Raw genomic sequence first — 20,747 nt, 5'->3', positions numbered from 1 at the left:
AGCATAGTCACAGGAGTCTGTGAAGAGAGACTGTGACAGTCGCCCTATAAACACATCAAATGCAGGCTGCAGTCTCGGAACAGAGGCGTGGATCCTCATCAGGAAGCTCAGCCCATGGACTCCCATGCAGGACCTCCAGCTGCCTGTGGTCTGACAGATATGGCTAGAGCAGGGCCTCAGTGGTTGGAGCCACATTGTTGAGCTTACACTTGAGCAGAGATCTCAGTGTCAGCACCTGTGTCTGTATTGTACTGTAATTAAAAAAGAGGGTAAACGACACTCACCTGTATCTTTGCTTGGTATAGTTCTGTGGCAGAGTACTACTGTGTGGGAGTCCATGAGCTCATTCTCAATACCAAGAGGTCATGGAGAACCCCGGCAGCTTGGTCCTAAGTGATGGCCTTGAACAGAGCCATCACATGGTACCTTGTGTGAAGCCATGTGAAGCAGTGCCTAGCTCCAGGAACTCTCAGTAAAGGCTGTTGGCAGCAGTGGTGTGTGTTGTTTTGTGACAATTCTGGTCGTGCCTGTCTGTCTCCAAGTGTCTTTAAATATTTTATATGCTTGGTGTCTTGGGGTTTTGTTGCTGTGAAGAGACACCATGACTACAACAACTCTTTTAAAGGACAATGTTTAATTGGTGCTGGTTTACAGTTCAGAGGTTTAAGTCCAATAGCAGCATGGCTGGAAGCATGGCCAGCAGACAGGCAGACTTGGTGCTAGAGAGATGCGGAGAGTTCGAAGCCCAGCCCAGTGATACACTTTTTCCAGCAAGGCCACACTGATGTTGCCACTCCATTAGGGCCTTATGGGGGCCATTTTCATTCAGACTACCACACTTGACTTTCCTTCATAATGCAGAACAAGCCCTTTCCTCTTGTTTGCTGTTGTTGAAAAGGGAAAAGGGGCTGGAACTCACATCATTTCTCTTGCCTTAGCCTCACAAATTTCAAGGTTGCAGGCATGTGCCACCACACCCATCTCCTTCACCCTTTTTAACTTTTAATTGCAGTGCGCCTATGGTTAAAGACTCTTCCCCATCTCCTGAATATCCAGACCAGCTGCTTCTGTGTCCACCGTCTATATTTTTAGTGGTCCTGTTTTCAGGATGATCTCTGCAGTGGCCTTTCCAGAATGAGCTTTTCTTGAAGGTGGCAAAACATAGCAGCAACCCCACTAGGGCACTATAACCCCATTTCCTAGAGCCCCACAGATGTAGACTATCTTCTGGTCCCTCAAAGCCTGTTCCTGGAGAAGTGAAAGAACAAAGTACACTGTGGCCTCAGGTGAGGGCATAGGTGAGGCACTGTGGCAGGGACCGTGCAGGAGGGAGTGCAGAAACATGAGCTCTGCAGCTGTGGAAAACATGGGCAGCAAGCAGAGAAACCTCAAACAAGGGCCTGCCTGGGTAGTGGTATGTGGGATTTGACTGAGTTGCTTACTGTTTTCACTCTCATTTGTACAGTGAACAGAGATTAAGACATATCTATAAGCCTACTGTGTAGTTGAGTAGGTGGAGTGCTGTCTTTGACACGTCAATACACCCTGTTACCTTAGCATGGGGAGATAGAGGCAGGAGGTTCAAAGTTCTGTGTCATCCTTGGTTATGCCAAGTTTGAAGTCAACCTTTGCTACATGAGACCTTGTCTCCAAGTTGGGGTGAAAGTTAGACAGGACAGTATGAGAAGGCTCAGTAGGTAGAGGTGCTGCCAAGCCTAGTAAGCATGAGTGTGATCCCTAAGACCCATATGGTGGAAAGAGAAAACTGACTCAGTAATGTGTCCTCTGACCTCCACACACTTGCACACACAGGCACGTAATATATAAAGAAGTGTGATTTGTAAAAATAGGTAAGACCACACCTGCAGATAGATAAAAACAAGTCATGGACACAAGGTTGCCTCTGTTCTCATCTGGCTGTTTTAGTGGGAATTCAGTCTATCAAAGTCACTTGTCATCAGCCTGCTGGTGGCTGACCCAGCTTGTGCCTTCTCTCAGAGTGCCTTCTCTCATCTTGTCTGCCAGCCTTGGCCCAGTCTGTAATCCACGGCTTTTGACTCTGGAATGGTCTCCCTGGTTGTGTGTGCACTAGCTGCTTCAACAGAACGGGAACCTGAGGAGCAGATGGTGATAAGTGTCTGATTGCTTTGAAACAAGGACAGTTCATGAATGGTAGTCAAACCCAAAATGTTACTAATCTCAAGAAACCTCATGGAATACACTGCCATTTACTTCACCAAACGCCTTGATGTACACTTGGCCTACAAATGTTGGCACAGTCACCCAGTTAACCACATAGATGTAGTCAAGAGTTCTCACAGGCTCCAAAAGGAAGTGAGATAAGGTTATAGGTAGCACTGCTAGATGTGTCAGACTGAGACGAGCTCAGCCAGCTCCTCAGGATGGGCAGGTGCGCTTGGGGCAGCATTTCACCATACGTGTGTAACATGGTCCTTTCCTGCGCGCTGGTCTGCCCAGTGCCATTGGCCATTAGAAGTGATTTTTACTTAGGTAGGTGTGATTTTTCAGTGATGTCTTAAACTGTACTCACTGACATAGAAAAATATTGCTGAATGGGTATGATGGCCCATACTTTTAATCCCAGCACTCAGGCAGATCTCTGAGTTCCAGGCCAACCAGGGCTGCTTAAGTAAGACCCTATCTAAAAGAAGAAAGAGGTTAATGGCACACTAAAATTTTAAGCAGTGGCTAAGAATATTCCATCAATGGTGATTAGCCTGTCTGTGGTTAAGCATAGTGGCCTAAGGGGCAGGAAGCTTGGGGAAAAGCTGGGAGACCTTCTTCCTGTGTGACAACTGCAAGTAGCCATCTGGCCTCTGTTCAACCCACTGGATAACTTTTCACTGTGAGCTAGCATTCTTTAAGTCCTGTGCATGGATGCTCACCAGCTGCCTGCCAGAGTGGACCCGAGTAAAGCAGGAAGGCGGCCCTCCTACCCACAGTTGTAGGTTTACAAATGACATGCTCTCCACTTCTACCCCCATTCCATTCCAGGGCTCCCAGACATCTGGGGCAGAATGGGCAGCTGGTCCCACAGAGCATCTACTTTGAATTTTCCATAAATCTTACTGCTAAGTCCTACAGGCACAAAATGAGAACTCTTCCATGAGTGCCACTCGATGACCACATTTCTCCTGATAGGTCAGAGGCTTGTCCTTTGAGACAGGATCTCACTCTAACCCAGGCTAGTCTAGAATTAACTTTGTAGCCCAAGCAGGCCTCAAACTCACAGCAGTTCTCCTATCTCTGCTTCCCACCTGCTTTTTCTATTTCTCAGTCGCAGCTTTGATCCACCACACACAGCAGGGAGATGTTTATAGATAACCACTGAAAGGTGGTCTTTCCTCAGAGACAAGTATCTACCCTTTTAGAGTTGTATTTCCTGTTGACATCCACACGTTCACTTTGTTTTTAGGAAACTGGTGTCATGCCTTGTCCTCTGCTGGTTGGAGGCAGAACTCTGCCCATGTTGGAGGTGAAGCCTCCAGAAAGGCCTTCAAGCAGATGCAGAGACCCACCGAGAGGAGAAGAAGAAAGAGAAAAGAAGAAGAAGAAGCACAAAAAACGGTCTCGAACGAGGTCCCGCTCCCCCAAGTACCACTCATCTTCCAAGCCCAGGTCTAGATCCCACTCAAAAGCAAAGCACTCCCTGCCCAGTGCCTACCGGACAGTGCGGCGGTCGAGGTGGGTGTGCTGCGCTCATGCCCTCCTGCTCCTGGTCTGCCCTACACTCTGAGCTTCCTCCTCGCACCCGTAGAACCAGCAGAAATGTAAAATGAGCACAGACTGGAGTGTGTGTGGGTGTGTCTGTGTCCTGCAAATCTAAAGGAAATGTTTCAAACACCATTGTGTAGGCTTTTCAGAGCTCATCAGCCAGTACAGGTTACATGATTTATTTATGTTTCTTATCTGATTGCTTATTTATACCCACTCTTTACTCAGGAGGCGGAGGCAAGAGGATCTCCAATTCAAGGCCAGTCTAAGTTACACTAGGGTGATAGCTCAGTCAGTATATCTTGCTGCCAACCTGAGGAATTGAATGAAGAGGCCAGGCATAGTGGTGCATGCCTCTCATTCTAGCGTAGGGGAGCTGGGTACAGGCTGAGGCTAAATTTCAGCCAGCTTAGCCCAATCAGGGAAATCCACCCAGTGAGAGACTTTGTCTTGTAAAGTAAGGTAAATGGGCTGGGTGTAGGGGCAGAAGCCTTTACTCCCCACACTTGGGAAGCAGAGGCAGGTGTGTTCTGAGTTCGAGGCCAACTTCATCTATATAGCATTTTCTGGGCTACCTAGGGCTACAAAAAATCAAGACAAACAAACTCACAGTGAATGACTGCTGAGGAAGAACACCCAAGGTTGTCCTGCCCTCTACATATACACACAAATAAAACAAGTTATCCGCCCTTCCATGGAAATGTGTGAAAAAGGAAATTGTGGGTGAGCTTGGAGACATGACTGTGATCCTAGTCCTTGGGAAATAGAGGCAGGAGGATGGAGGCATTCAAGATTATCTTCGACTATGTAGCAGCAAACTTGAGAGCCTGAGACTTCCTCTTAGGGGGTAGCAGGATGGATGCTTTACAGGTTATAAAGAGCCTGGCACATGTGCTGAGTTGTAGGAGTTCATAGGCTGCCATGCTGGAGTGAATGAACTTCCTATGCTGGTTGTCTCTGAGTGTGAAGTGGTACAGCAGCCCTCCGCCCAGTCTGTGTTCAGATGTTCCAAACAGTGTCTTCCAGTGAGTGTGAAATCTGTTTCCTCCTCTGAGCCTGCTGCCTCTCCAAACATCCCACCATAAAGCTCTCTTGATAAGGAGCCAGGTAGCCAGGAAGCGGCTTGACGTTTCTGGCAACAGAATTAGTAAACTTGTACTTCAGGGGTCTCAGAGCATACCCTGTGGTATTAGAAGGTTTAAAATGAAGCTCAGCGGTAGCTGGTGTGAGTGAGATCCAGAGCACCTATTCAGTCCTTAGCTCTCACCCTGCCCTGGACATTCATGTGTCCCCTGGACTCTGATCACACACCCAGCTTCCTTCACTCCCAGCATGCATCTTTCTTCTGGGATGGTGCCCTGTGTTCTTGGATGTACTGTGCACATTGGTCTGTCTGCGTATATCCTGAAAGCAGCATGCTTTCTTCTTCCTTACCCACACCAAGGCCAGGGCTTGACAAGTCCTCATTTTGGGTGGCTTTGTCTTCATGGTAAGCCTTTGGCTCTAGTTCTTAGAAGTTCAACACTTGGTACTGTTACTATGCACATGCAGAAACCTTGCTATTTTGTAATTAAATGAATAGTTTTGCTGTCATGCTTTAGGTTTGTTGTTGTTTTATGCTCCTAGAATTTGTTACAGATCCAAAGAGCACAGGCTATCCCAGTCCTTCAGCCTCCTTCTGGCCAATCAGTCAATTCTCCCTGATCTCCTGTACCCCAGGGCTCAGACAAGGGGATGAACAGCCCCATCATGACTCCCAGGCCTTGAGCCAACAGAGAGAGCTCCTAGACTCTTCCTCGATGCAGGCACCACACTAATCCCAGCATGTGGTACGGCACACTGCCACTGACTTCTCACTGTCCAGCTTGTCCCCAGGTTGGTGCCCTTGACTGGAAGTGTTCACCTAACCCATGCATTATAAGTTCCTGGCTATATTTAACTGTAGTCCTTCGCTATAAAGGATCAACTCATTCTATAATACTCTGTCTTCAGTGCCTACAGGTCCTGGAGCAAAACCCTACTCCTTAGTGTAATTCTCAGTTAAAAGACAAAATGACACTGAATTTTTTCTGACTATTATTTCTCCTTTCATGGCAGGCCACCAGTTTTATCTTAATTTGACCTTTGGTGAAAATGTTTTACAGTGTCAGAGCTTGGTTATTCTCAAAGCTCTCCAAACTTCTGACTCAGTGGCTGAGGTGGGATCACAAAGCTACTTTGGATTAATCTGGTTAAATAACTCACATCCTTTAGGGCAGGAGATAAGTCCATCTTTGATTTTTTGGTCTTATGGTTTAGATAGAACATCAAGACAAAGTACAGCCTTGTTGCGTAGTAAGAGTGTTGGTGCTCTCTCACACACACACGCACCCTCATCTGCACCAGCTGCTTGCTGTTTGTGCATACAACACACTGAGAGCTGGAACATGGCCCCTGGAAGGAGCCGTCTTCAGCTGCACAGCAGACTACACCCTTTACCTTTTGCTCATATTTTCCCAAGCTGAAAGCAGAACTGCTTGCCCAGTCCAGGCCCTGTTAGCACTCTCAGGATCAAAGCAGTTTGAAAGCAGTTATAGTGGTACAGTAGCCATGCCTATGATCCCAGCACTCAGATTGAGGCAGAAGGGAGGATGTCCAGGGCCAGCCTGTTTTACATAGAGAGAAACACCAAATACACTGTTGCAGTTGTGACTGAATCATGATGGCAGGCTCCATACTATGAGCTGTTGACACTCTTAACTACAGTGCAGAAAGTGCTGATGATACTGTCATTATTTTGTCTTTAACTATCCTCTCAGGTAGAGTAGCCCATTACCATGGTAACAGCTACAATAGGACGTACTTACTAGACTTATTTTTCAGGCCTGACACATCCTAAGTGGTCATTTTTAAATGATGACTGCTAGCTCAAAGTAAAATGCTACAGTTGTTGGCATTCTCCAATGGGAGCATACTGCAACTGAAATGCATTATTATCTTCTCTATATTAAGTGGTTCTAGTCCCATATAAAGTGCAGGACAGTATGATTTGTTTATTGTGTGATCTACCATAGTGCTGAAGCTTCACTTACTCTGTATGGCCAAACTGTAGGTGGCACTGTATCTGCAAAAGCAAGCTCTTCATAACAAGAATGTTTGGTTTCATAATGCTCAGCACCTCAGAAACAGTGGCTGTGAGGAGTTTGAGGCAGCCTTGACCAAAGTGTAAATCATGTCTGTGCCACTGCCCCTGCTCTTACTTGTGCTGTGTCCAGCTTTAAGTCCTGCTGAGGCAGCAGGCACACAGTTAAGTCATCTGTAGTACTTTCAGGGCAGCCCAGCCATTGGAGAGGATCTGCATAAGAACATTCCGTAAGGGTAACTTTATAAGTCCCTTCCAATGGGGGAGGGGGTCGAGTTGATGAGTTTTTGTTTTGTTTGTTTGTTTGTTGCTAGTTTTATTTACCATTCAGTAAGTGTAGTGGCACACTCCTTTAATCCCAGCACTCAGGAGGCAGAGGCAGGCAGACCTCTGAGTTCCAGGACAGCCAGGGCTACACAGAGAAACCCTGTCTCTAAAAACAAAACAAACAACAACAAAAAGCCAAAAAGAAACTTGTTCAGACAAAATTTAGGTTCGATTTTAGTGTGAAATTGGTGAGTCTTTACTATCTTGTTTCTCAGTGGTAAACTATGTTAACAAACCAGAAAAGGAAATGTAATCCCCAAACATGTTTTTTAAAGGGAGAAGGGGAATGGTTGGAACTTCTGTGTGGTGACACTTCCCATATGGATGTGGGCTGTTAGTTTTATGTTAGGGTGACCTGTGAACAAGCCAGGTAAGGCTCAGGTGTCTGCACTTTACAATGACAAGCCTGTGGGAGGAATGAACAAGAGGGTGACTTGACCCCAGTGCAGTTAACCTTCACACCACTGGCCAGTTCCCACTAGGTTAGATCCGCACCCTGGCTGCCAGGTCACCTGTTGGTGTCCCACAGCTTGAGAAGCCCAGGTGCAGTGAGTGGAGCAGATGAGTTGGTTCCTGTCGGTGCCGACACTAGCATTTAGACGTTAGTTTGGAGTTTTATCATTCAGAGTCTCCTGCCTCCCAGAGCAAAGCATTGTGGTCATTCAGGAAGGGATGTCTTTGTCGAACTATGCCTGGAAGTTTTGAGTTTCAAGCACTTTGTCTTCTTTAAGAAGGCCTGTTGTGACATTGCACTGCAGCTTTACTCTTAAGCTGGGATTCCCGGCTCTTGCCCTATCCTGGCATCAGTATTAAGAGCCTGGTTAACAAAATGAAAAGCATTAAGGCTTGCTTAACTAAAGTGAGACCTAAGGAATTACCGGCTGTTGTTTGCTGCCCTGTTCTGAGCAGGGCTTCCTTCCCAGAAGATTTGAATTCTACTGGGAACAGCCACTGTGTTCTGAAGAATTCATAATACTAATAGCCACTGCAAAACGGTATTGTACTTCAACGTTCTGAATCCTCAGGCATTAAAAACTAACTTATTTTTCCTAATTGTTGAGTTTATTGTAGAATTCTATGCTAAGCATCCATAGGTGCTAAAGCTTTGAGTGAGCGGAGCTTTCTCACGGCTCTGGTAGCACCCAGCCCGGCACATTTCATTCTGAATGTGAAGTATGTGCCTCCGACCGCAGGCCCTCAGCCTCCCCAGGGATCTTGAGTGTGGAGCCTTGTCCCAGCAGCTCGGCAGTGGCGGCAGCACAGCAGGAGAGTTATCAGGCAGCCTCGGCCTCGAGCAGCTTTGACTCCTGGAGCTCTTTTGAGGGGAAACCTGGTAAACCGTCAAGGTGTCTGACTGCCCCCACCTCTGTAGTCTGTATAGCCTAGGGAAGGTCTGGGGAGGCACACCGCCTAGACCAGCCCTGCTGGAGAAGCCGGCATGGGCTCATGGGAGCCAGGGTGTGACCAGAACTTGATTTCCTGAACAACTGTGTGTTGTTTGTATTGGGAGGGAGGACTTCGTTGTGCTTAGAATGATTCAATGAAGAACTTTTTCAAATGAGGGAATCAAACTGCTCTCTTTATATTGTTTTTGAGTGGGTTGTCATGGAAACAGAACAAAGAGAGGAGTTTGAGTTTGTTAGGGCTTTTTTTCCCACCTAAATTTCTGCTTATTGCAGATTTTCCTGAAATAGCAGATGGACGGAGAACTAAAATTAAAGTCTCAAGCCATCACTGAGAAACCCTCTATTAAGGCTCTGTACACCCCAAAGGGTGAGGTGGTCTTGAGGGTCTTTCTTGCTTTTTGTGGAATATATTCCGGCATGAATCAAAGAATAAGTATTAGGAGATGGTTTTGTGACCATGAAGCCCCCCATAAACTTAAAGTAGTCAGTCTGTCATGAGGGCATCATGTTCTGAGCAGATGCAGGGTTTGGGCTTCATGCCAGTGGCCCTGCAGTGTGCTCCTGATGCCTCAGTGGCCCTGCAGTGTGCTCCTGATGCCTCCTGCCATGCGGCCTGAGATGAGTGACAGGAGGATGGCCAGATGCAGCCTGCAGTCCTTGGCTTCTCAGCTTTTAGTTTCTCCCTACTGCCATTATCTCAGCACCTTTTTCTGCCTGAGGGTAGGAGCATCTTCAGTGAGCTGAAAGCTTCAGGCCAAGAGTAAGCACAAGGCAGGAGCAGGGGAGTGCAAGCGCAGCCTCCTGGAGACGCACGCGCCTTGCTGTAGTGCAGGCAGGGGTGGGGAGAGGTGCTGTGCCTCCAAGCTGGTGTCAGTATGTAGGGCCTCTAAAGAAGCAGGGCTCTGAGCAGCCTGCATCTCAGACAGGGGCTTCTCGCCTCATGCTAGGGATGTGTATACCACAAAGACCAGGCCTCAGACAGAACTAAACTCCACCTTGTTGTCTATCTAGGTCACGCTCTCGGTCCCCGAGAAGGAGAGCTCATTCTCCCGAGAGACGACGGGAAGACAGGAGTGTCCCCACTGCTTACCGGATGAGCAGCAGCCCTGGAGCCAGCAGGAAACGGACCCGGTCCAGGTAGGCTACCATATCTCACAGGGGGGAAAAATGCAGTCTTGGTGTCACCTCTGTGAAACAGTTGCAGATAGTGGAAGAGTGCAGTCCTGATCTTCAGTAATAATGTCTCTTCTGGGAGCCCAGGCTTACCTAGCATAATAGTAAGGTACTGTCTCTTGGCATTGGATCACCAGTAGCGAGGGTGTGGGGGTCCAGGGCACACTTGTGTCCATGCCTATGGAGGCCTCACATGGTTTTTCTCTGGACCCTGTTTTTCTTTATCACTAGCCCAGAGACCTTGCTGTCTCTACTGGATCTGCCCCAGTCCCTCTTACTTGTCTACAGGGAACAGAGGGGTCAACTAGGAAAGTATAAACTCCTGACTCAGTGTCCTGCTTTGTCTCTAGTAATGGCCACTGGAGCCTGGGTGGTGAATAATGAATGATGGTGAGCAGGGCAGAGAATGGGTCCAAGCTCTGGCTCTGAACCTCTGATAGGTATCTCTCTCTCCATCATGAAGATAACAGGGAGGTCAGCCAACATGGTTATAGAGCAGAAGTCCCAACCACTATGTTTGAGCCTGGCTTTTACCCCTCTGAGCTACAGTTTTCTAGCACTTTCACCTGGTGAGAACCCCAAGCTGCCCTGGCCTCACCTGTCAGTCTCGAGGCCTAGCACTTTGTCTTGCTCTTCTCTAACTTTGGGGAAGCTGGCCACACTCTGTGGCACCTATCTTTGTTGCTGTGCTCATCACCTTTCCATCTCTAAAAGTGCAGTGCCTGAGATAATCAGCTTACAGAAAGCAAGGGTTGATTGTGGTCAGCTTCCAGGATCTCAGTCTGTTAGCCCTGTTGCTTTAGGCCTGTGCTGGGGCAATGAATTGTGGTGGAAGCACATGTTAGGGCCAACCCCTTTGGTGACCAGGAAGCAAAAAGGAAGGTCTGGTCCCTGTTACCCTCTTTAGGGGCATGTTCCCAGTGACCTACTAGCCTTCCACTAGGTGCCTCTTGATAGCACCAGACCTTCCCTGCAGGACCTGTACCCTTTGAGGTGCCAATTTATAATAGTATAGTAGTCTTGGACCACCAATTCCTAGTAATGACACGGAGACTTTTTATTTGTTATAAAAGTTTGGCCTTAGCTTAGGCTTGTTCCCAACTAGCTTTAACTTAAATTAACCCCTTTATATTAATCTGTGTTTTGCCACATAGTCCATTACCTCTCAGTCAGAGTCCGGGCATTATTTCTTCCTCCATGTCAGCTGGTGAGTTCCTATCTCTGCCCAGAAGTCCCACCTTTCTTTTCTGCCTTTGCTATTGGCCAGTCAGCTCTTTTTTTAAACTAATCAGTACTTGAGGGAAGTATGTTTCCGAAATATGATGCAGCCAAAGAATAACAACAGCAAAGTGTGTCCTGTACTCAGCTCTCGACTGGTACAGAAATCAGCATTTGAATACTACAAAGACAGCCTTCACACAGTGCACAAAGTTCTGTATAGGCCTTTAGAAGACATTGGAAATCTAGACCACGGCTGCAGTGGGTGCAGCCACTCTATGGGAGCCATGTTCTCAGCATAGGTGCTAGCCTGGAGCACCCTCCTGGTTCTAACTGCTAGTGTCACCTAATGGATTCCTTTAGTTCCCAATTGAACAGGAGTCATCAGACCTCTACATATCGTGGGACAAAGCAGCCAGAAAGGGTTACAATTTTTAGGGAGCAGACCCTGGATTTCAGGTGAAGAGTACACATCCAGGGCCCCAGCTGTTGCCCACAAAGGACGTGAGCACTGACCTTAGAATCTCTCCTCTGGAGGTAGCCTAAGGTGATAGCACAAAACAGCCTGTTAGCTGGTCACAGGATGCTCTGTTAATTGGGGAAAGGGATCACTTTCCTTAGCCTGAGAAGCCATTGGAGGAGCTGTTAGGCTGATGGATGTCATCAAAGGTTTCCAATACAAGTTCACATTTATAAATTACATTCCAGCCTTTGTAATCCTACCAGCTACTGCATGCAGTGCATAGACTTTGTTCCTTAAGCAAGTGGTTTAACATTTCAAGTTCATCATCACCTTTGGTATATGTAAAGGGCATGGTCTAAAATTAATTCTTACAGCAAAAGATCTTTCTCAACAGAAGAAATGCTTGCTTTGCCCTCAAATTAACCTTTGCATTCAAGGGGAGATGATGGAAGAATGTGTGGAGGGGCCAGTGTCCCTGTCTTAGGCATCAGGACTTAAGCTTTTCTGCTGGAGCACTGTCTTCCCAAAAAGACAGGAAGAGGTAGATGAGCTGCACTAGAGACCTCTCAGCTGAGGACTGCTGGTTACCCAGGAACAGCCACTGAGAGTGTACAGCTACTAGCCCAATACTTTCTGCCACAGGCCTGGAGCTGGTACATTTGCCATCCAGCTCCTTTAGTCCTCCTGTATCAGACTCTGTCTCTCTCTCTCTCTCCCTTTCTCTCTCTCTCTCTCTCCTCCCCCTCTCTCTCCTCCCCCTCTCTCCCCTCCCCCTTTCTCCCTCCCTTTCCCTTCCTCTCTCTCCCTCCTTCCCTTCCTCTCTCTTCCTCCCTCTGTCCCTTTCTCTCCCTCTCCTCCCTCTCTCTATCTTTCTCTCTATGCTTCCATCTCAGTGTCTCGGTGGGGTCTGCTTTAGTCCTGTGGCCTGTAGCTGATTCACTGTTACTCTGACACTGTGTCACCCAGATGGAGGGGCATGTTGCTGCCCCAACACCACACAGTCTGAAACAGTTTCCTGCAGGCTGATTTGGCAGTTTTGTTTTTTATTTTTGTTTTTTCAGACAGGGTTTCTCTGTTAGTCTTGGTTGTCCTTGAACTTGATAAGTAGACCAGGCTGGCCTCGAAATCAGGGGCCTGCCAGCTTCTGCCTCCCAAGTGCTGGGATCAAATGTGTGTGCCACCACTGTCCTGTCTACTAACTAGGGGTTTTAACATGGTACCAAGAGCACACAGAGGCATTTGGTCAACAACATCTTTGCTGTGTGTCCTCTCCTGCTACCCTCTGGCTCCACCCACTGCCCTTTCTTCCCACATGTGCTAAAGAGTCCTGGTTAGCTGCAGGTGCTGCAGAAAGCCACAGGCAGGATCATGGTACTCATCCATGGAAGCAGCATCAAGTTCTCTGCAGAATGCATCCTTAGTAATGGTACACCTGGTCCCTCAGCTAAAGTTGCCTTTGCCTTCACCTCTCAGAACAAGCAGGTCGCCTTCTAGGGGACACCAAGCAAAACACAGAACTCTGTTCCCAGCAGTTTTCTGCCATGTTAGTTGGTGGCGACAAGAATAGCTACTTACTGGTCCTGTCTCTCTTCTTTCATTAGCTGGCTCCTCCCGTGTTGAGCACTGCTCTGGACATTGTTGACTATACAATTTTCTGTTGCCTTATTCTGGCTGATTGTGGCAGACTCCAGGAGCTTCCAAGCCAGTTGTCACATTGTTCTGACTCTTGGTTCTTTGTAGACACTAGCTTCTCTGTACAAATGTCCAGACTCCCTGCTGCCTTTCCTGCCCCAGCTCTGAGGTCTGTCCCTTCTCTACTCCTTTTCATTCTTCTAATTTTTATTTTATTATTTATGTGCATGGTTGCTTACATGCGTGTATGCCTGTGCATCACATGCATGCCTGGTGTCTGTGGAGGCCAGATGGTTGTTGAACTGCCATATGGGTGCTAGAAATTGAACCAGGTTCTTTGGAAGAGAAGTCAGTGCTTTTAACCACTGGCCCATCCCTCCAGCCCACCCACTTCCTTTTAGTGAAGGTTTGAAACTCAGGATCTAAGCCTGATACATGTGTTTAGAGTGAAAAATGCGGGACAGGGCAGAGCAGTGCACACCTGTGACCTAGCCAGCCGTTCAGCACTCAGAAGGTGAAAAAAGAAGAAGGATCAAGAGTTAAAGGATATCCACAGCTGCATAAGTTCATGAGACCCTGTCTCCAAATAACCCAACAAAATTAGTAAAACATGAAAGCAAACAGCAGCATCCTACACAGCATGTGCACGCGTGGTGAATCGTGTTTCACTGGAGTACACAAAGTTCCCACTGTCACCAACAGGATGTCCTGGTTATTTCACTGCAGTAAGGAAGGAGACGGTAGGAGTAGCGCCTTGCCATTGCATTTCTAGAGCAAAGCGCTGCATCTGGCATAGCATCTGAAGCTAATGACTGAAGGGTTCTCACTGTGTCTGAGATGCTCCTCATTCAAGGTGAACTTGGAAAAAGAAAAGATGTATATTACAGTCCCCTCCGCCACCAGAAAAAAAACATGGCTGAAAAGCATATAGGGTGGGGCTGCTGAGATGGCTCAGTGGGTAAAGGTGCCTGCTACCAAGCATGACCACCTGGGTGTTGTCTCCCAAACCCACATGTTGGAAAAGAGAACTGACTCCCACAGTTTTTCCTCTGACCTCTACATGGGAGCCTTGCCACACACAAGTGTATGCATGCACACACAAAATAAGTAAATATAAATGTTTTTTAAAATGAGAGGAAGCCAGGGGTGGTGCACACACCAGCACTCAGGAGGCAGAGGCAGGCAGTCTCTGTAAGTTTAAGGCCAGCCTGGTCTACAGAGAGAGCCCTAGGACAGCCAGGCTAAAATAAATAAAATGAATAAAAGCTGAGAGGATATAAAGCAGTTAATACTGCATTCAAAACACAATAGAAGATCAGGGAAGGGAAAGGAAAACAAATGAGGCAAAGAGAAAGTAGATGATTAAGCAGGTCAGACAGATCTTTATACAGTAGTTGTTTTGGAGATTTGGGGGTTTGGATAGTGGTAGGGGTGAACCCAAGGCCTCTCCATGGCTAAACAATGCACTCATGGAGCTGTACCTCCTGTAAGAGACACTTTAGGGCCTGGGGTGTAGCTCAGTTGGGAGAGGACTAAGGATCCTGAACAAGGCATGCCTATAGAAGGTGGAGTGTGGGGTCATCTCAGCTACATGACCAGTTTGAAGCCAGCCTGGGATAGTGGAACTTTATTCGGGGGGTGGGGGGGCACTTTAAAGATAAATATACTGACGGAAAAGATTTTTAAAAGGCAAGAAAGATCCACTTCCCCATTTTCATGGCAAGGGTATTTTAGCATCAGGCTATGATGTTCCAAATGTATGCAAAATGGAACAATGGCTCTTCCAGTGTTTGGAACAGAAACAACAGAATGCAGTGCAAGCAGATGGGCAGACACCGGAGACTTACAGCCATGGCCTGCAGCCCAAGAGCACACCTGCTTTTGAAGTAGGTGTACAACACTGACTAAGACAGTGGTGCTCTGTGTTCATCACAGAGCAGTGTGCTAAAGACCTGTGACAGTATGGAAAGCCACAGGTGCGTTTACAGCACACTTTATGTATCCTTGCTGAGAGAAGTCATCACTGGAAAAGAGTCAGCCATTCTTGGAGGTAGCTGATGTGGAAGTGTGGCCTTTCTGCTTTGTGGGGACCAGCTAGGAAAGAGGGCAATTTCTGTAATGTTTGCATTATACTACAAGAGAACAGAATGTAGAAACATGGCCAATCTATGTTAAGAATCTGGGGAAAGAACACAGTGGAAGCAAGGAAATTATAAAAGTGAGATGAGACATTTGCAAAATACAAAACAAGCAGCATAAGAAAGGAGTAGAACCAGACTGGAAAGCTGGCTCAGCGGCTAAGAGCACTGTCTGTTCTTCCAGAGGTCCTGAGTTCAGTTCCCAGCAAACCACATGGTGGCTTACAACCATCTGTAATGAAATCTGGTGTCCTCTTCTGATATGCAGGCAAAACATAGGCAGATATTGTATACATAATAAATAAATCTTAAAGAAAAGGAAAAAAAAAGAAAGGAAAGAAAGGAGAAGAACCAAAGATGGTTCATGGAAAATAGTCAAAGAATTGACCAGTCTGTGGTTAAATTGATCAAGCAGGAAAGGCCTGCAGACTCGTAATGAATAATAAGGCAATTCAGTCTCCCAGAGAGATGGACAGTGTCCCAAACTGATACAGGGAAGGACATCACCTGATCAGTTCCTTGTCTATTTAGGAACATCCAGTTTAGGTATTGGAATTTACAGTTTTAGAACCTTACTCTCAGCTCCAACCCAGTTTTCTCTTTGAGTCCGGCATGCAGGAGTAGTGAGGTCACTGCTCAGGGACCTTCTCAGCGGAAAGAGGAGGGCCACTCTCCACTCACCTCCAAGACCATATGACTAATTCCTAGGCCAGCAAGAACTCCGCATATTTGTGGTCACAGACCAGTCCTCTGAGAAACCTAGAGCCTTTCCTCAGTTCTCACAAACTGCTCACACCTCCTCTCCTCAGTAATCTATAGATCGAACTCAAACCCATCAGAAATTCTAGGCCTTTTTAGGAACTGGCAGACAAACTCTGAAACCATGACCATCAAAGAGCCTAGATCCCTGTGGAAGCCACAGTCAAGCCTCATGGCAAAGCACCAAGCGGATTGCAGCATCCTCCAAGCCCACGCTGCAGTCTGACCTGAGCTTAGACCACAGCACTGATGCAGTTCAGGGATGGTAGAGTTCTCTAGCAGAACTTGCTCAACCCACTGGACACTGGGATGAGAAAGAACGAACTACTGACACTGGTTCATTTAGATCAACAACCTAAATGCACAAGACAGAACAAGGAGACAGAATGTGTGCCTGAGACTCCTTAGGTATAGAAAACCCTGGTGGTGGGCTAGGGAGACAGCTCTGCCAGTAAAGTGCCTACCACACAAGCAGGAGGCCCTGAGTTCTAGCCATAAGAGACACACAACAGATGGCAGGCACGTGCTTGTAATACCAGTACCAGCAAAACAGGCAGGCAGGCCCCTGCAACTCAGCAGACAGAATTCTGATTTTGCAGCCAGCCAGGCTTCCACAGTGAGACCCTGTCTCCAAAAAAAGAAAGTGGATAGCAACTGAAGAACAAAGTCTGAGGTTGTCCTCCAACATGCACGTGCACGTGCACCCCACAAGAACACAGAAGACCCTACCAATGGCAGGAAAGAGCAGGAAAGTCAGCATCATTACGTGAAAAACCTGCTTCCAGGGGCAGTTGAGAGACCAAGTGGTTATTCCCCTAGAAATAAAAACACCCACAGTACTTGTGTCTGCCTGAAGTCCATGTCAAAGCCAGAGGCCACTGACATCACAGAAAAACACATTAGCAGGGCACACAGAGAGGATGTAAGTCAAGAGTAAGGGAACACAGAGTTTCTGCTTTTGCTTAGTGGCCGTGCTTAGTGGACAAGGGTGTTCCCAGCCTGTTTTCATAGCCACAGGCCTGAGGCCTCCTCTTAGAAACGGTGTACAGTTTCTTACAAAGTTACAGGTGCGCCTGATAGACTCTATTGCTGCTCTTCTTCCCAGAGTTTACTGGGAACATTGGGCACAGAAGCAAGGGGATGTCAGTTTACTAAAACTGCACACAGAACAGTGCTGCTGTTAGCATAAGAACAAGTAAGGACATGCCTAGATTTACAGGTGAAGCACCATTGAGTAGGTTTACCTGGAAGTACCATTGAGCCCCACACACAGTGGTATGGGGATTGGTTCCTATATAGCAGAGGTCACCACTGAGAGAATGTTCCAAAACAACAGGCCACAGTGTTGCTTTGGCCACTCAGCAACAGCACAGAGGGCCAAGTTGCAAAGAGTGCCTCAGCAACTTCAGAAGTAAGCAAACTACTTTGTTCCTGCAAAAGCTTGACTTCTTCCTCTGTGAAGTCAGACTGTTAGGATTAAACCAGGGCTGCTGAGATGGCTCAGCAAGTAAAGGCACTTTGTTCTACAATCTTGGCAGCCTGGGTGTGATCCCCAGGACTCATGAAAAGGTGGAAGAATGGAAAACCATCCTTAGTTTCCATACTTACAGACTCCAAACACAGCCTCTCTTTAGGCAGGAGCATTCCACATCATGACACCAAAGATATGCAGGGAGTTATACAGCCTTGTAAAAGACAGGGTGCAACCCAGAGTAACAGTTGATTCAGCCTTGTCAATCAGTGGCTGTGTGGACAGGCTTTGGTGGGCTCTTCCTGGAGGATAGATGGCTGGGCCAAGTTGGGAAGGACCTTTGTGCCTCTGTGATCCCTTTGGAAACCCAAATACCTCAGAGCCGAGTCCATGATGACCACAAGAGAGAAATAGTCAAAACTGACTTACCCGTACTCCCATTAAAATGGACCCACTTTGAAAGATAGAGCTTAGCAGGGAGGCTGTCTGGTAGTGTACTGCAGCCCAGAGGGGAGGAAAAAGCCCAAGGAGTCAATGGTAGATCTGCAGAGCATGTCAGAACAGACTTAGTAGGAGAGGGAGTGCAGGCTGGCAGTGTTGCTGCCCTGTGTGCTGGGGTGAGAGAAGACACAGCATTCACCAAGTATGTGTCTTCCCAGGCTCTCCATCTTGTGTGTGTGTATACATCTGTAGATGGTAGAAACAGCTAGGCAATGCCAGAGCCTTCAGAAGGAGTGGAATGGGGCCTGATGGGCTTGGGAGCACTGTCCTGCAACAGGAGCAGGGCAGTGGTCAGAACTGAGCTGGCACTGCATGCAGCAGACACTCCCAGGCTGCCTCCTCCTGAGTTTTCATCAGTTGAAGGAGGAGTGTGTAGGATTTGGCTGATAATTTCCTATCTCTTGGTATGAATGAGAAAACAGTGTAGACTTTCCTAGAGGCTGCACTTGGTGGTTATCTTTGTATTTTCAATGCAAATAGATTGTTCGTTGTACATTAAATGCCAGACATTTCCCCAGGACCAAGCTTCTCCCATGGAGAGGCTGGCTTCTGGATAGTTCTTTTAACACCAGTACCCTGTGGATACACAGGCTCAGTTGGCTGAAGGATTACAGCTCTCTGAGACATGCATATGAGGCTGGAGATGTACTCAGCCGGTAAAGTGCTTGCCTAGCATGCACGATGCCCTGGAATTGATTTGCCAGTACCACATACCAGTCATGGTTGTGCATCCTATAATCCCAGAATTTAGAAGATGGAAGAAGGAGGATCAGAAGTTTAAGGTCACCCTCAGCTACACAGTGAGTTCAAAGCCAGCCAGAATATATATCTCAAAAAGAAGGAAAAAAAGCTCATGTGTTCAGACTGCCCTCTTGTCACGCTGCATGTACCCTGAGAAGAACATTTCCTTTTCAGAAGTCCCCATGAGAAGAAAAAGAAGCGGCACTCACGGTCTCACACCAAGGCCAAGGCCCGGTCACAGTCAACATCCCCGAGTAAGCAGGCAGCACAGCGTCCTTCAGCCCATTCAGCCCACTCGGCCAGCATCTCTCCTGTGGAGAGCCGAGGTTCCTCCCAGGAACGCTCCAGGTAAGCATGACCTCTAGATGGCTCTCAGTGGGAAAGGGCAAAAGGAGGCCAGTGAGGCCTGGATAGCACCTGCTGTGAGTGCCTCAGCCAGGCCCCACTGTTGCCAATAAGGGTTACCAAGTAACTTGAAGTGGGTGTCCTGACCTCAAGCAGGAGCATGTGGGCCCACCCCCTCTGAATCCATGCAATCAGGTTCCTTCCATGGGGAAAAGGGCTAAGGTGCAGGACGTAGTGGGTCTCTGAGCAAGCAGAGTCTCAGGAGGCTGTTCCTGTTGGGATTGCATCTACCAAACAATCAGGCCTTGAATTCTAGGAATCTTGAGTCTAGGGCAGGTCATGTGAGGTTCCTGGGATGGAAGATGGCTCAGTGGGTAAAGTGCTTGTAGCATAAAAGCCTGAGGACCTGAAGTTGATCCCTGCACCCATGTGAAGAGCAGGCGCAGCAGCATGTACCTGTAATAACAGCAGGCTGAGGTAAAGATGGGAGGACCAGCACTGTCCAGTCCATGAGCAATAGACTGAGTGAGAGACCCCTGCTAGTTTTACAAGTATAGGGTGAGGGAACTGATCTTGAGATTCTTGAGTGTGTCTGAGCCTCTGCTCTTTTCTCTGCATTAGGGGGGTTTCTCAGGAAAAAGATGGCCAGATCTCCTCAGCAATCGTCTCCTCTGTGCAGAGCAAAATAACTCAGGTAAGCTGTGAGTGCCCCCCCTCTTTCCTTTACATTTTTTTAATATCCACCCCCCAAACACACACCCCTCTTCTGCTAATTTTCGTTCTTGCCCCCTTGTTTGACCAGTCTTGACCCAGGTCAGAATCTTAGGCTGGTCACCTGTTGACTCAGTGGTTCTGGCCCCGCACAGCCAGGCACTAGTTGAGAGTCCATGATGCAGGAAGGGGGAGGGTCACTTCCTGGGAGCCTCATCTTTCAGGGGAAGCCCATGTCCCCCTTGTGGGATTGCCATGCTGTGGAGCCTGACTCTCCACAGGTGACAAGCACATCCTGGGCCCTGCTTGTGCCCTGAGGCCACAGGGGGTCACAGCTATGGGAGACTCATGACGTGACAAAGAGGGTGACTTTGGTCCCTGTGCAGCCTGGAATGGGTTCACAGCTCTATTAACTCAAAGGCAGGAGGCTCAGAGATTTCCCTCCTGTCTCCCCCACAGGATCTCATGGCCAAAGTAAGAGCAATGCTCGCAGCTTCGAAAAACCTGCAAACCAGTGCATCCTGAGATAGCAGGCACGGAGCCGGCCCCAGGCGAGCTGCACTCAGCTGCGGCCACAGGTGCTGGGCTTCAGCTCAGAGCGGCCACAGCCCAGAAGTCAGGAACTGAGCTGCAAGCTCTGCCGATCTACACTTGGCTTCCCAGGCTCTGCAGTCTGACTCCCTGGGTCAGTTGGTGGCTTTTGTAAATTTTTGGTGACATTTTCAGTTTCAGATTTTTGACCAGCAGTCTCTTACCTGTATATTTGTAAATATATCATGTTTCTGTGAAAATGTATTATCAAATAAAATGGGAGGAAACACCTTTTCTAGCTAGCAGTCTGAGGTGGCTCCTTCCTTTGGCACATTTGTAGTTTTAATGTGTGCTAGCATGTGGGGAAAGCAGAGCTTCCCTCCAGTGATGGCTTCTCCCTGGCTATGGAAGGGGAATGTTGCAGATGTCCCACCCATGTCCTCTGCAGGGCTCTGCCAGGCCAGTCAGTCAGCGG

General features: G+C 47.8%; 1 protein-coding gene across 7 annotated transcripts in view; it reads left to right on the top strand.

The window, feature by feature from the left end:
* Sfswap (splicing factor SWAP) overlaps positions 1-20,577 on the top strand; it is a 72,513-nt gene extending 51,936 nt beyond the window's left edge. For 4 of the 7 annotated variants that reach the window (XM_060382277.1, XM_021660284.2, XM_060382278.1 and 1 more), the window contains exons 14-19: positions 3,437-3,705; positions 8,377-8,529; positions 9,601-9,726; positions 18,860-19,033; positions 19,652-19,724; positions 20,201-20,577. In XM_060382277.1, coding sequence (XP_060238260.1) covers positions 3,437-3,705; positions 8,377-8,529; positions 9,601-9,726; positions 18,860-19,033; positions 19,652-19,724; positions 20,201-20,266 — 861 coding nt within the window. In that variant the 3' untranslated portion in view covers positions 20,267-20,577. The remainder of the gene's footprint in view (positions 1-3,436; positions 3,706-8,376; positions 8,530-9,600; positions 9,727-18,859; positions 19,034-19,651; positions 19,725-20,200) is intronic. The other 3 variants (XM_021660280.2, XM_021660281.2, XM_021660282.2) reach the window with 1 other exon arrangement.
* Positions 20,578-20,747: the final 170 nt, after the last annotated feature.

Source organism: Meriones unguiculatus, chromosome 4 (genome assembly GCF_030254825.1).
Source record: "Meriones unguiculatus strain TT.TT164.6M chromosome 4, Bangor_MerUng_6.1, whole genome shotgun sequence".
Taxonomy (NCBI): domain Eukaryota; kingdom Metazoa; phylum Chordata; class Mammalia; order Rodentia; family Muridae; genus Meriones; species Meriones unguiculatus.
The sequence above is the reverse complement of the archived record's forward strand: the minus strand, read 5'-3'. Positions and strand labels throughout refer to the sequence as shown.